Genomic DNA, 14,851 nt, shown 5'->3' with positions numbered 1-14,851 from the left:
AATAAAGAGTCCTCTAACCCTAGAGCCTAAATGGCCAATGACTTAGAGGTGTCATTCCCAATTTGGAGGGCAGTAGGTGCTGCTCACCTGAGGACAGGCAAGGCCCCCTGGCAGAACACAATCCAGCTTCCCTGGGAGGTTGCAGAAAGAAAGTACTTGGTAGATGAATGTCAAACAAGCTTGTCAAACACATTATGATTATGACTTTTCCAAGTGTCAGCTGACAAAGAGCAGAGGTCAAGGGAGTTTCCCTGCCTGTGGTGGTGTCATGAGAGGCACCTACTTCCATCGGCTGCGCTTGGAAATGTACTTTCTGACCAATCTCAAAGTCTGGCACATTTCTGGGTCCATGGTATAGTCACTGACCAAGTTCTATTCCTTTCACAACCACACACCCTGGTTTCTTGGAAAGGGTGCTCCCCCACCGCAAGGCCCACATGCTGCTGCTCATGACCCACATGCTGATTTGGTTTCTTCCTAGTTCTCCTGAGTGGCATTCTGTGGACCTCGCTGAGCAAAAGCGCCTGTGTCACCCTTCTCCGGACGATGGAGAATTCTGGTACAGTTCTTACCTCTTTATTTCTGTACTAACTGCAACCAAGTATGTCAAGCCTCCTTGGCCGTTGGGTGTAAAGAACACCCCATTTCTTATCATTTTATCGTACATTTCAGTAAATCACATACTCCTGTCTCAAAACCCTTCTATCCACCCAGGTTGGCAAAGGATTTAATATGTCACGTGTTGGGGACTCTCCCCATCTCCAGACTTGTGTAGAATGTCAAGGGAATCCATGTGATCCAGGAAACAGAAAGTTCATCCTCTCAGCTCTCACCCAGCTTCCCACCACTGAACCATCCACCATCCAAGTTTGCATTTGAATCTGCAGCCCAGTGAATTTGCATGCAGGCAGCAAGCTGCTCCAGGGGTCATTACCTCCAGGTCCAACTTGGTGACAGGGACCTTAAAGGCAGCCACCTATGGAGCATCTCAAAATATGGATCAGTGGGAAGGAATTCTTAATCTTGCCGTTCCACAGAGCTGAAAATCTTTGCTAAGGGAAAGTTGGTTAATGGGCCTTTATCTCTAGAAATCATTTCAAGTCTTGTTTCTTACTGTGGGACCCTGAAACAGCTGACTCTTTCCAACTCTGCAAGACCACAAATGTCTGATTTCTGGTTCTGTTTCCTTTCATATGCTCACACCAGTGACTTCTTGCCTGAGTACCTCCCTCTTTTTTTTTTCATATTATATATTTTTTACATCATTTTTCATTTTTGCACAATGTATGCATTTTCATCTTGATTATATTCCCCATATAATTCCCACCCCCCTTATTTTGACCCTACCCCTCCCATCCTGTCCCCCCTCCGCCTGCCCATAGTGTGTCTCTGGTTTATAGTTGCTTGTTTATTTTGAGTTTTACTTTACTATAATTAGTTTTTCCTGGTCCCTTATTTAGGTTTTCTAAATTCCTGCTATACATGAGACCACCTAGTATTTTCCTTTTTCTGCCTTATTTCACTGAGCATGATCCCTTCCAGCTCCATCCATGTTGCTGCAAATTGCCTGATTTTATCTTTTTTGATTACTGAGTAATATTGCATTGTGTACAGGTACCACATCTTCTTGATCCAGTCATGTACTATGAGGTATTTGTGTTTTTTCCATAGCTTAGCTATTGCAAATAGTGCTGCTCTAAACATAGGGGTGAAGGTGCCCTTTTGAATTAACGTTTCTGTGTCCTTTGCGTCATTAGACATGAGCAAAACATAGTCCCTGTCATTAGATGCATTCCAAACTCCCCTCCTTTACATAACAAAAGATACTTTTCATCACTTTCAACACTAAGAAAATTCAAGTTCAGGGAGCCATTTATCAGGAACTGTGGATAAACACTAAATATATGAGAAATATACTTTGGTCACCTTAATGATAAAATACTTCTTATAAATTAAAATATCACTGTCTTTACACTGATACTGACACCAGCAATAGGCTCACTTCCTGTCACTCCTCAAAATCAATCACTGCAGCACCATTTTGGGGGGGGATGAAAGTTTTTTTTTTTTTTTTTGTGAGGTCAACCAACGAGGAGATAGGAGCCAAGGCTCAAATCTGGAAAGTAGAAACGATTTTATAGAAATGGAGGTAGAAAGGAAATAAAAGTTAGGAATGTAAAGTTTATGGGCTTGACTAAGTCTGATCAAATAGTGAGAAATGGATCTATATATGAAAAGGCTTCCAGATTCTTGGGATGGACCCCTTGCTTCTGGGTGTGGTCTAATCTCTTCTTTTTCCCTGCTTTCTTGGTTTTGTGTCAGTAGTCTCTTGGTTCTGACCAGCTTGGAATATGGCTTAAGATCAATTTCTTCTGCACACGTTTGTGTCATAGGACTCATAGAAAAGTGACACACAATGTTGCCTTCCGAAGAGCAGGTTCAAGACACTGTCAAACATGCACAACTCTTCTGGGGATCACCCATGGTTTCAATACTCCCAAGTTTATATCTTCAGTTCCTTTCCTTGGAATTCCAGATCCATATATTCAAGGATCTACTCAGTATCTCCCTGTGAATATCTACTCACTAGCACATCACAGGATCACATGCCTGAACCTCAAATCCTTCTCTCCCCAACTTGCTACAACACAATCTTCTCCATCTTTATCCATCCAACTCTTCAAACCACATATCTTCTTGCCTTTCATTCTTTTCCTCACATTTAATCCTCCAGCCAGTCTATAGGCTCAACCTTCAAAATATGTCTTAAACCTGATCACTGCTCACCATCTCCCGTCCTACCAGCCTGGACTGACCCACCCTCATCTGTCACCTGGACAACAGCACGCACTTCATAGCTGGTGACTCCACTTCTATCTGTGCCCTTTCTCATGGGTCAGGGGTTATGGTTCATGTTAACACGTCCATGTTTCTTCATCTAATCAGAGTCAAAGCTGAAAGCCTTATGATGACCACTCTGGTCCACCGTTATCTCTGAACATCATTCTTTACTGACTTAGCCGTCTTTAGATCTTGTTCTCCAACTACCTGGACTGCCAAAAAGTCATTATTTCCCAACCCTACACTGCAGGCCTCCACCTGACAAGTCAGAAGTTCCCTGGTGCAGCAGACCTCTCCTGTCTCGCCTGTTGCTCCCCTCAGCAATGTATGTCAGTCAGTCTGCCTGTTCTGGTCCCCATTTTGTCTCGGTGAATCCTCCCACCCCCACACCTCTGGCCTGTACCCCAATTCTTGTATGCATAAATAAATAAGTCTTCCAAAAAAAGAAAAGAAATAAAAAGAATTTATTGTCCTACATAACTGACAAGTCCAGAGGAGCAGAGTGGGCTTCAAGCACAGATCAATCAGTGATATGCTTATGATAGTCTGTTCTGCCCTCTCTGCTCTGTTGACTTCTCCCTCAGGCTGTTTCACTTTACAGGGATGGGAGGGCAGCCAGCTCCCCAGCCCTCATTCACTGACCTGCTCAGCAAGAACTCCTAAGGGTCATCAAACAAAAGCCCTGAACTTCCCTCTAACTGGGCATTCCCTAAGCCTGTATGCCTGGTGAATGCTGCTGATTGGACTTACAGAAGCCATGGTTCTTTCTCGTCAGCAATAGAGAAGCAATGCAATCTTTGATTTTTAAAACTCTGCTGCAAAGTCTTTCTCCAGTCTTCTCTCAGACACTGAAACACACAAAGGATGAACTGACCAGTGTCCATTCACACAGAAGAACCCTATGCGAGATCCGTGCATATCGGCAACTCCTGTGGCTGAGCCCATCTTTCACCCTTCATGTTCTCTGTCCATTAGGGGGGTGAGGTCAAAGGTAACTCCATTCTCAGTGCATGTACAATAGTGTATAATGGAAGTTGATATTGAACATAAAAGATGCAGCATATAATCTGCTGTGATAGTGAATATCATACACAGTGTACCATCTGCTGTGATACCACAAGTATCAGTAACAGACACAAGTAGCTCAGTCACAGAAAAGCCACCTTCAGCTCAATTTCCCTTGGCTTCATCCTCACTGGAGACTCCTAAACTATAATGAAAAGCTCTGAAAGGGTTTTGTCAAATCTTAATATTTCATTATTTCTTTCCCTTTGAATTTTCAATAATTTGTGTTTGGAAATGCTTCAGGATTTAATCTGTAAAACTGAATTCTTCCAGGGCCTCCCATGGTGGCGCAGCTGCAGCTGGCTAGGACCCCACAGGGCGCGACACATCTATACTGTCTCACCAGCTGATCCCCACAGCATTGGCCGTCGGTCTGGTTGTTCTCTTCCTGCTCTGACTCTGGTGAATTATCTCATGTCCCGCGCTTCTGACTGTACCCAGTGCTTGTATAAATAAAATAAATAAATCTTTAAACAAACAAACTGAATTCTTCCAGATATTTTCATATTTGACAGCTGAAGCCTGCTCCTCCTCTAATCTGACTACTTCCCAAGTGCTGCGGGTTCCCCTATATGTGTGGGCAGCAAAGTAAACCTGCTGTCACGGTTCTCCTGATTCCTCCACCTGTGAGCACAGAAACACACCCTCCCAGTGGGCTCAGGAGTTCACATCGATGGGGGAAGGAACAAGGGTGAAGAATCCAGATTCAAAAGTGATCTTGTTGGTTCCACCTCAACTTGCTTTATAAGCTTTTAAAATTTTCCCACGAATGATTAACCCTCAACGAGCTGAGTGTCCTCTTTCACAATCCAGAATTTACAAGTTCTGCCTGGAGTGATGACCACATGGTCTTCGTCCAACTTTCATGCTGAGCAAGGTCTGAGTGACGAGTGGAGAGGGAGATCAGTGCCTGGAGGCTGCACACCCTGTGAAATGCACTCACAGAAGAGGAAGGCTTCTATGGTACAGAAACTTCCATCACCTCTGAACCCTGTAGCTCTGCAGCATCTAATGAGGAAGTGAATCTATGATTATCAACATGGTTTTTGTGGCCACAGGGACATGGATGGAAATGTAGACATTGCCCTTCCTGAGGTGAGCCTTCTTGGGCTACTGTGGAGGGTGGGATTCAGCGACTGCCCTGGAAATTTTCTTCAGACCATAACATCACTTAAAATTCCCATTTTCAAGGAATGGTTACCGCGATGCGAGGAAGTACCTTGATTCTAACCTCTTGGAGAACAAGTGACCTTTCTTCCAATAGAACTGACACTCCCTCTTTTCCCTGAGAGGTTACGGATGATTTTTAGGTGGATGGAATCTCTTTAAAAAGTATGCAATCTCAGGGGCCTCCCTGGTGGCGCAGCGGTTGAGCGCTGGGTTGCGAAGCTGCCCGCGGTCTATGTGGCGCCGGTTCGATCCCCTGCTGCTCCCCGGCCACCGGAGGAGGGTCCCGCATGGCGCGCGGACCTCTCCTGCCGCCCGCTGCTCCCCTCAGCGGTGTATTTCGGTCCTTCTGCCTGCTCTGCTCCCTGCTCTGGCTCTGGTGGATTCTCTCACCCTCCCGCGCTTCTGACTGTACCCAGTGCATGTATAAACAAAACAAACAAACAAATAAATAAATAAATAAATAAATAAAATAAAAAATAAAAATAAAAATAAAAAAAAAGTATGCAATCTCAGAAAAGCAATGGATAAAACAAAAATGGAAGAAGCAGGTAGAATTTTTGACCGTGGGCTTGGGGAACACATCAGTTCTCCCTGATGTTGTCTGTTGGGAGAGAGGTCGGGGCTGCTTTTATTCTTGCCCAAGGGTTGTAAGGCTTCCAGGAGACGCTGGTGTGACCAGAACATCTGACACCCCCATCTCGAGCAGTGACCAGTTTTCAGGAAGGACTTTCTTCTCCTTGCTGCCCTCTCTGGGATGCAGCTCATGAGCAGACCCGAAACAAAACATCCAAAACCTTTACTGACATTTTGCCATGTACCAGGCCTGGTGCTCTGTACTGGAAAGATCCTGCCTATAAAGATTTACCACCTACCATGACAAATGATGAAGCAGGGAATTCTAGTCAAGGTGGTGGAGTATGCGCTGGAAGAAAGGGAGGGGTGATGGCAGCCCTGGCTGGACCAGGCCTCTGCCAAGAGTCAGGTTTCCAAAAGTCCTCTCCTCTGTCAGGTGAGGAGGGCACCACCAGTCCCAGGGAGTCCTTCCAGACATTTCTTCTAATGAGCCCTCACAAGGAGAGGAAACTCTCATTCCCAATGCTACTGGCTGTGGCCAGGCCTGGGCACCACCCAGCACAGGCATGTGAGGCTGCCATGGAGGTCCTGGCCTTTCCACCTGCGGGCAGCACAACCTCTTGCCCAGGGCTCACCTTTCCTGCTTTTTCTTGGGAAACTCAATGTCAATTTCTCTCTTGTGGCTCCCAAGCAAGTTCCTCTGGTTCATTTTTAGCCTCAGAAGCCAACTTCGCCTGCCTGGGAGACAGAGGAGGAACAGCAGTTCTGGGCCATGTTTGAACAAATCGCTGGTGAGGTAGGGCTCCCCATGCCCTTGATGCCTGCAGGGCCGAGGGGCCTGGCCTCCCCCTCTAAGGATGAGGTGACACGTCCCAGAGTCGGACCCAGAGGTAGGCAGGAGCTGGCGGGGAGAAAGCAGCCCTGTTCTCTTGAGAAGGGCTGAGGACGGCCTCCTCCTCACAGCTCTCACTCCAGACTGTACTGATGGGGCCACAGCACCCAGCAGAGCCCAGCCAGGCCCAGAAACTTTATGTGGGGACTACAGAATCCTTAGGAGGGGATTCCTTTGACCTCTGCCCAGAAATTAGCACCTTCATCCTGCTCTCTCTGCTCTGCTGAAGGTGGTGTTGCCAGGACAGTTACTGTGATGCCACAAATGCATGCCAACATTCTGCCACTTAACAGAGATGTGCCCAGGTTGGGCAGCTGTGGGTCAGGCACCCTGGAGCGTCTGTGCCCTGCTTCCTATCCTTTCCCTGCCCATTCCCACCCTCTCAGCTGCTCAGCTTGCTTGTTGGAGATCCTGGCTGTTTGGGGGTCAGGGGGTGGGGGTCTTCCCTGTCCTGCCCAGGCTTCCTATGTCCTTGATACTGCTCTAGCCGTGTTTCCTTGACATCTCTCAGCTGGAAGTTGTAAATAATATTAGCCTAGGTCTAAGACTCTGTATTTCTCTCAAGCTTCTGAGCGCAGCTGGTGCTGAGATTTGGTGGGATTTACTGGACCATCTAGGTCAATGGTTCTGAAATTCATCCCCAGAGCTTTTAAAAATAATCAATGAAGCATACTCCCAGTTGTCCTGATCAAAGTGGGATAAGCCCCAGTATGGCATTCTTGAAGTTCTCCCGGTGCTTCTGGGATAAGCCCCTGGGATAAGCCCCAGTATGGGCATTCTTGAAGCTCTCCTGGTGCTTCTGCTGTGACAGAGGCTTGGACACTCAGATCCCAGTGTCCTCTGACACGGGAGCCATTTAGGGAGCTTGGGCTCAGGGCTGGGGGAAGCATGCTTGGGCTGGCCTGACTTACCTCCCTCCCTGGGTGCCTGGAAGCTCCCAGAGATGTGAGCAGGCAGCGGCCAACAGTGCAGGGCACCCGGGCAAGCAACAGGGTGCTGAGGGATGGACTATATCTCAAGTCAAATTAAGCTCATCATTGAAAGAAACTGTAAGAAGATACTGAGTCACAAAAAGCAATTGTCTCCACTTCAACAGGACATGGAGATGTCAGCAGAAGAACTCAAATATGTTTTAGATGCTGTGCTGCAAAAGAGTAAGTGTTCCCACTCACCACTCTCAGAGATCCCCAGGGCTCCCATGGAATAGTGGACACATGATGGGCACCCAGCGTGGTTCTGCTCTGCTCCCCAGGCTCCCTAATCCAGGTCTGAGTTCAGGCAAACTTTAAAAATAGCTTTTTTGGGGGCCTCCCCTGGTGGCGCAGCCATTGAGCGCTGGGCTGCGAGGCTGCCTGCAGTGCTGGTTCGTTCCCCAGCTGCCGGTGAGGGTCCCACAAAAAACCAAAAAAACAAAAAAACCTTTTGTGGTTTATTTCCTGATTCCAAAAATGATGGAGGTGTGCAGGAGGAAATTCTTTAAAATGCAGAAAAGGTAATAACAAAGATAATAATCACTAGTAATCTCAACACCCACAAATAACTCTTGTTAAACTTGTGTGTCTGCGAGCAAGTGTTCAGTTTGATCTCTGTGTGTGGATGGATGGATAGGTAAGAGGTAGTTAGGTAGTTAGATAGATTGATAGATAGATAGATAGATAAAGAGACAGACACTATTACTCTCACAGCTTTGAGGTGTAATTCACATACATACAGTTTACCCATTCAAAGCACACAACCCAAGCACTTAGTTTTTACAGAACTATGCAGTCACCACAACCAATTTTGAGAGCATTTCATCACTCTAAAAAGAAACCCTGCACCCATTTGCCATCCCTTCTCCACTTCCTCCATCCCCTGGCAACCACTAGTATACTCTCAGTCTCTATAGATTTGCCTGTTCTGGACTTTTCATATAAAAGGAATCCTGTAATACGTGGTTCTTTTGTATCTGGCTTCTTTCAATTAGCAGGACATTTTCAAGGTTCATCCACATTGTAGCATGTAATATACAGGATAATATTCACTCATATGACATGTTTGTTGTGTGGACATTTATTTTCATGTCTCTGGGAATATAGTTAAAAAAATTGCTCAAATTCAGAAGTAATTTTATAGCTAATCTTTTAAGGAACTGCCTGACCATTTTCCAAAGCATTTCTTTTACATTTCCATTAGCAGTGTGTGAATGCTCAAATTTCTCCAATAATTTTAACCCTGCTTTGAATTTTTATGAACATTTCCCCCAGATCATTAAACATGCTTAAAAATTCATAAAGATTGTGTAATAACCCATTATAGGAACATAACCCAACTTATTGTTGAGACTCTTCCATTGGTCCTTTCTGGAACTTCTAATTTTTGCCATTATAAATAACCTAATAATAAAAGTCTTCATTTATAATTCTTTGCTTAGAAATCATAAAGAGAGGACCTCCCTGGTGGCGCAGGCAGTTGAGCGCTGCACTGTGAAGCTGTCCACAGCCTCTGCAGTGCAGGTTTGATCCCAGCTGGCCGGTGAGGGTCCCACATGGCACAGCAGACCTCTCTGGCCTTGCCTGCTGCTCCCCTCAGCAATGTGTTTCAATAGTCTGCCTGTTCTGCTCCCCGCTCTGTCTCTGGTGAATCCTCTTACCCTCCCGCGCATCTGGCTGGTACCCCAGTTCTTGTATAAATAAAAATCTTTAAAAAAAAAAAAGAAATGGGAGGTTTAATTTAAAAAAAAATAATAAAGAGAGAATAAATGGATGGAAGGATATTCCCATTTTTACGGCATTATTCATATTTTATAAATTTTCCTCCTCAAGGGCCATGTCAACTTCTACTCTCCTCAGTATCCTAAGACACTGACAAGGTCAACACCCTAGCCAGCCACAGATCTGACCACACTGTGGGACTCTCAGCAGCTGGGAACAGTCTTACCAGATTTCAACTGAATTTTGCTTTCATGTGTGATTTCAGATAAGGACATTCAGTTTAAGAAGCTAAGTCTGATTTCCTGTAAAAACATCATTTCTCTAATGGACGTATCCTTCCAAATATGTGGGCAAGAATAGATGTTAAATGTTTTTGTCTGCAGACCTCCCTAGGACATGGCACCCACAACCTGCAGGCTAGTCTTCACAAACAGTAGCCAAGAACTGGGAGACCCCTGGAACTAGAAATGGAACAGAACCCAGAGGCACAGACTCTCTGTGGGGGATTGTTTTTGAAGATGTTACGAGAGCCAGGCTCTACCTACTCGCAGCTTGAAGGCCAAAGCTCGAGAGACCAGAGCTGATGGAAGGATTCAGGTTTAATCAGGAGCCAGCGACCTGAAGAGGTGATGGGCTATTTTCTCAAAGGCCATCTCTGAACTCAAAAGGAGCAGGGGCTGTGGGGCAGGTGGATGAGCATGTGCTACCTGTTATCTTGACTCATGGCCATTAGGTGATGGGGTTGGCATCATTCATCCAGGGTAGGGGCTATGGAATTCGCCACCTCGGTCCCAACTCCTGTTTTCCTTAAGTCATTTCAGGGTTGGTGATGCCTACAAAAGTTCTCCATTCAGTCTCAGCTGGGTTTGTCTTCAGGACCAGAGCAAGGACGAGGAACTTTTAGTAACCGGGCTGGTGACAACACCTTTCTGGAGTTACTCCTGCTCCTCACCTCACCACCTGCTCCTCATTCTTGAGGGGTGATGAGCAAGGCCTTTCTTCTGGGCCTGCTTCCTACCGGGAGCAGGGGCAGAGATTTGGGGCCCAAATATGAAATAGAACTGATTGTCACATGGTTGTAAGCCCAATTTTTTATACCATTGAATGACAATTATTTGGAAGTTTTAATGTCCCCAGCCTTTGGAGGACAAAGGGAACTAAGCAATTCAGGGCACAAGGGTCCAAGATGAAAAGAAGCTGAACAGTAGGTGAGGGGCAAAGAAATATGGACTTGGCTGAAGGTTATTGGCTCGTCCCAGGGCACTTCATAATGATGAATGAAGAAGCTTCTCGTCAGATGATGGCAATTTTGAATTTCCATTGGTGCTGCCCTCCTCCCCTGGAGAACCCCTTCTCTCTCTGCATCTCAGTTCCCAGCTGGCCCTGGAGCTCAGCCCAGGTTGTTTGCATTTGCTGCATCTGTAAAGACCAGCCTCAAAGAGAAGAGTTTAGATAAGTTTGTTTTTCTTTTGTGCTCTTCAGGGTCTGAAATCAATTTAACTTTCCGCCTCACTTCCAAAAGGACTTGAGAATCTTACCGCCACTTTGGGGTCCCATCCCAGGAAATGAAGAGGGGTGTGTTGGGGGGGGTGCATGGGGGTTTCATCTTCAGGTATACTCCCTGTCTGACCCCGACCTTGTGCCCTCCTTAGAGATTCCTGGTTTTGTTATAGGACAGGGAGAGGGGCAGCCCAAACCCCGCAAACCTGCCTATTCTAAATGGGTTCTGCCATCCGCCGCATCAACACAAAACATAGGAGACTTTAATGGGAAGGAACTTTAATAAAACTAGGAAACAATACAGGTAAGGCAAAGAGTCTAGTTTCTAAATGAAGCACCCAAAGTTACCCGTCCCCTCGTGGGTAAAAGTCCATCCAAATGGGATTGGCCCAGAACAAGGCCCCAAAGCCTGCCACAAGTCTAAAGCATCTTCCAGTGGGGACCCCCAGAAAAGAGTCAGAAACAACCAAACAAGCCCGGAAGGAAAAGAGCAAAATCAACATCAAGATAAAAGCTGCCATGGTCACCTCCCCACGGGTCTCACCCACATCTGTGTCACCCAGTCCACGACCAAAGGACAAGCACAGTTTCTTCACGTGTCTCTAGGCTCCATGTGCCTCCTCCAGGTCTCCTGGCTCCATCCTGCTTCCTTCCTTCCTCAGTCTCTTCTGCAGCTTCTCCTCTTCCTGCTCAGCAACACCCTTCCTTGGGTGGGGCAGGGAACCTCCCCCTTTCCTGGGGACCACTCTGTTACAGTTTAACAATTGAACCATCTCCCTAGAAGGCAGAATCCACGTCACCCATGCCCGTCACACTGCCCGGCTCTGAATTCTCAAGTTGAAACATACTTGCTTCTTCTTCCTTACTCACTCCTGACACAGACCAGCGGCAACGGTGTAGGGTAAGGAAAAATATCAGGCTTTTCTGCCCTCCCGTCATCAGGATTGATGAGGGAACCCTGTGATCCTGAATGCATGCCTGATGGTGGGCACCTGGAGTGGGTGCATCTGGGCTAAGACTGTGATTTTAAGGGCGGTGTCACTGGGACGCCAGCAGAAGCCGAAGCAGAAGCCGAAAGAGAAGCCGAGAAGTAGCAGAACGAACGCCAGAGAGCCCAGATAGACTGAAGACTTGCTGGGGGCTGGGAGGACTGCCAGCTTCCCGGCCCCCCAGCGCCCCTGCCTGCCACGTACCTGCTGAACCCCAATAAAAAACCTGCAAAAACCACTGAGGACTCTGACTCCTTTACCTGGTCTGCATGGGATCAGAACACCTGCACTGTGTCCTGTCCTGCCCCTACAAACGGGAAGCTGGAGTTTGATGAATTCAAAGTGTTCTGGGACAAACTAAAGAAGTGGATTGTACGTAACCCTGCTGTGCTTGGCCCCGAGGGGATTGTACACACCTAGAGCAGAAGGGGCTTTTGAAGATGATGGTGTTGCAGGCAAGAGGGTTAATTTTCAGAAAAGGCACAAGAGAACAAACATGATGAAATTCCAGGAGGGCTTGTGGTACTTCTGGAGGCACCACGGTGCTTCCACCCCGAGGGAAAGCCGAAGGAAGCAACCTCCTTTGCAGGGCCCAACACGGCCCTTCCCTCTTTGGGCCCTGGTGAGGACTCTGCCCTCCACACTGGCCGCCCCCCACTACTGCAGGGGCGGGCGTCTCCTCCCCAGGGCCCTCCTCCTCCATGCCTCTGCTCTCCTCCCCCAGAACCTTTTCCGTCAATTCCACACTGACAAATCCGGCACCATGTCCTCCTACGAGCTGCGGATCATCCTGAAAGCCACAGGTAACAAAAGCCCAGGGCCGGGTGCAGGCTGCCTGTGTGTCAGGTGCTGCCTGCAGACACCGCTTGCTTTGCTCTGGACTCCAGGAGGTGGCGGGGTTTTGACCTGAGCAGATGCCTCTTAAGGGCAGAGCCAGACGTCAGACCCAGAACTCGCTCAATCACTTCAGGGCCCGCATTTTAAATCACTGTGCAATGTTGGCAGGATTTTTAAAAATATATCCACAGAAGATGAACTTATTGTGACCCTCAGAGGCCTCTGAGCCTCGGACCAAGTTTTCTGCCCAAGCAGAGTTCCATGGGACCCTTCGGCGGCAAGCCACAGTGCTGCCAGGCCTCTGATCTGCTTTCAGAGGGTGAGTGTGACCGACAGACAGGGCACGCCTGGGCTGTGGTTTGCAGGCAGCAGGCCGCTCACAGACTCACACACTCACAGACTCTGCCGTCGGCGGCCCTTCCCCGGCTTGCTCACCAGCAGGCTGAACCCTAACAAGATGATTTATACATAGTTCGTCCACTGCTCCCGGCAGGAAGGATGGGTTGGGGGTGCCTCTGGCTATGCCACGGCCATGGCAGGCTGAGCCTCTGGGGCTCCACTGTCCTTTGCACCCCACAGCCCCCGCCAAGCTGTGTGGTACTTCTCACAGAGCATGTTTCAGGGAAATGGCCCCTGGCCTCTGCCGACACCTGTGCTCTCATTCCCTCCCAGGTAACCAAGCACCTGGAAAGCTCGTCAGCTTTCAGATCTAAAGGGACAGAATTTACAAAATCAGCACCATTTTGGTCCTATGTGAGGGAGAAGACAAGAGATGACTTTCAAGTGTGAGAAACAGTTGAGATGAGCCTGGTTTTCCTAGGGGTTGGTGACCTGTTTCCAGAGGAAGAAACCCAAGTAGGGGACACAAAATTTGCCCTTCCGAGAGGGATGTGACCAATCTTTCCCATCCTGATTTGGGGAGAGAATGGGGTCGTCCTCCCCACCTTGTCCCCAGTGAGTGCAGCTGCAGCACTGTGGGCACCCACCCTGCAGGCTCCCAAAACTACTCAGGGGTGGGTCTTCTCTGTGTGGAGCCGGGACTGAGCAGACAGGGAGACCCTGGCAGGGCTTCTAAGTAATACTTTGACCATTTCCTGGCCAGGGAGTATGCAGGTTAAAATAAAATTGAAGGGGGAAAAATCATTCCTAAGGAAATTGGTTAAAAATCAAAGCATTAAATTTTGCCTCTAGAAGGAATTTTACTTGGGGAAACCCCATATTCCACCAATGAGGAAACTCAAGTAAAGCCCACCCCCCACCGGCCTGAGCAGCACCCACCTTGCATGCAGGCCTGTGGCCACGCCTGATATTTTCTCTCCCCCAGAAATGTGTGTGAATGAAGCCTGCACCTTGTCATTCACTCTGGGCAGCGGCATCTCCTTTGAGAAACAGGTTTCTGGAACCCCCAACAACTTTTTGTCCAAATGCCACTGAGAAATGTTCACTTACTATGGGTTTTGTGGCTGGAATCCCCAGATGCCCAGCAGGAGCAGCTGGAGGTGAGCTCAGGCAGGGAACTAGAGGGAGCTGGGGGAGAACGTGAGTGGGTCTCATTGACATCAAGACCCAATTTCATTGAACCCCGGCAAAGCTGCCTCCCTCCTGGACATACTCCACCTGCTGCATTCAAACCCAGGACAGTTATCAAAAATAAAGTGGCAGGCCTAAATCTAACCATCTCCATAATTATATTAAATATAAATAGACTAAACACTATAATCTAAAGACAATGATTTTCAGACTTTATAAAAAAAAGCAAGAGTCAACAGATATTATATACAAGAGGGACATATTTCATGTACAAAAATACAAATGATGAAAAGGGTATACCATGCAAACAGTCGCAATAAGAGTCAAGGTGACTTGACTTTATACTACTTGATACTACTATCAGGCAAGATAGACTTTAAGATAAAAAAATGTCACTAGAGACAAGGAGGGGCATTTCATCATGATAAAAGGTAAATGCATTAGGAAGATAGAACAATTATAAATGTAATAGTACCTAATAGCAGAGTCTCAAAATTTAGGAAGCAAAAATGAATAGAATTGAAAGACAAAATAAACAATTTAACAATTACAGTTGAATATTCCACTTTCAGTAGTTGATAGAACTACCCTGTAGATTGTCATTCAATATTCAGACAATCATACAAGTTTGGTTTTCTCATCCCCCTAAGACACATTTTAAAACAACCCAAACCTAATCTCCAAGGGCTCTAGAACTAGCTGAGGAACAATTTGAAGCCAATGCCATCCACTTTCTGTTGGAGCAAAAATTGGATGAAGAT

At 47.1% G+C, this 14,851-nt stretch overlaps 1 protein-coding gene across 1 annotated transcript in view; it reads left to right on the top strand.

The window, feature by feature from the left end:
• Window positions 1-13,273, top strand: part of LOC119244189 (calpain-9-like) — a 39,615-nt gene extending 26,342 nt beyond the window's left edge. Inside the window, exons 10-16 of the mRNA XM_037509850.1 lie at window positions 4,965-5,001; window positions 6,365-6,445; window positions 7,638-7,695; window positions 9,500-9,571; window positions 12,034-12,095; window positions 12,448-12,526; window positions 13,233-13,273. Coding sequence (XP_037365747.1) covers window positions 4,965-5,001; window positions 6,365-6,445; window positions 7,638-7,695; window positions 9,500-9,571; window positions 12,034-12,095; window positions 12,448-12,526; window positions 13,233-13,273 — 430 coding nt within the window. The remainder of the gene's footprint in view (window positions 1-4,964; window positions 5,002-6,364; window positions 6,446-7,637; window positions 7,696-9,499; window positions 9,572-12,033; window positions 12,096-12,447; window positions 12,527-13,232) is intronic.
• The last annotated feature ends 1,578 nt before the right edge of the window (window positions 13,274-14,851 follow it).

Source organism: Talpa occidentalis, unplaced genomic scaffold, assembly GCF_014898055.3.
Source record: "Talpa occidentalis isolate TD23 unplaced genomic scaffold, MPIMG_talOcc4v2.1 talOcc4.14, whole genome shotgun sequence".
Taxonomy (NCBI): Eukaryota; Metazoa; Chordata; class Mammalia; order Eulipotyphla; family Talpidae; genus Talpa; species Talpa occidentalis.
The sequence above is the reverse complement of the archived record's forward strand: the minus strand, read 5'-3'. Positions and strand labels throughout refer to the sequence as shown.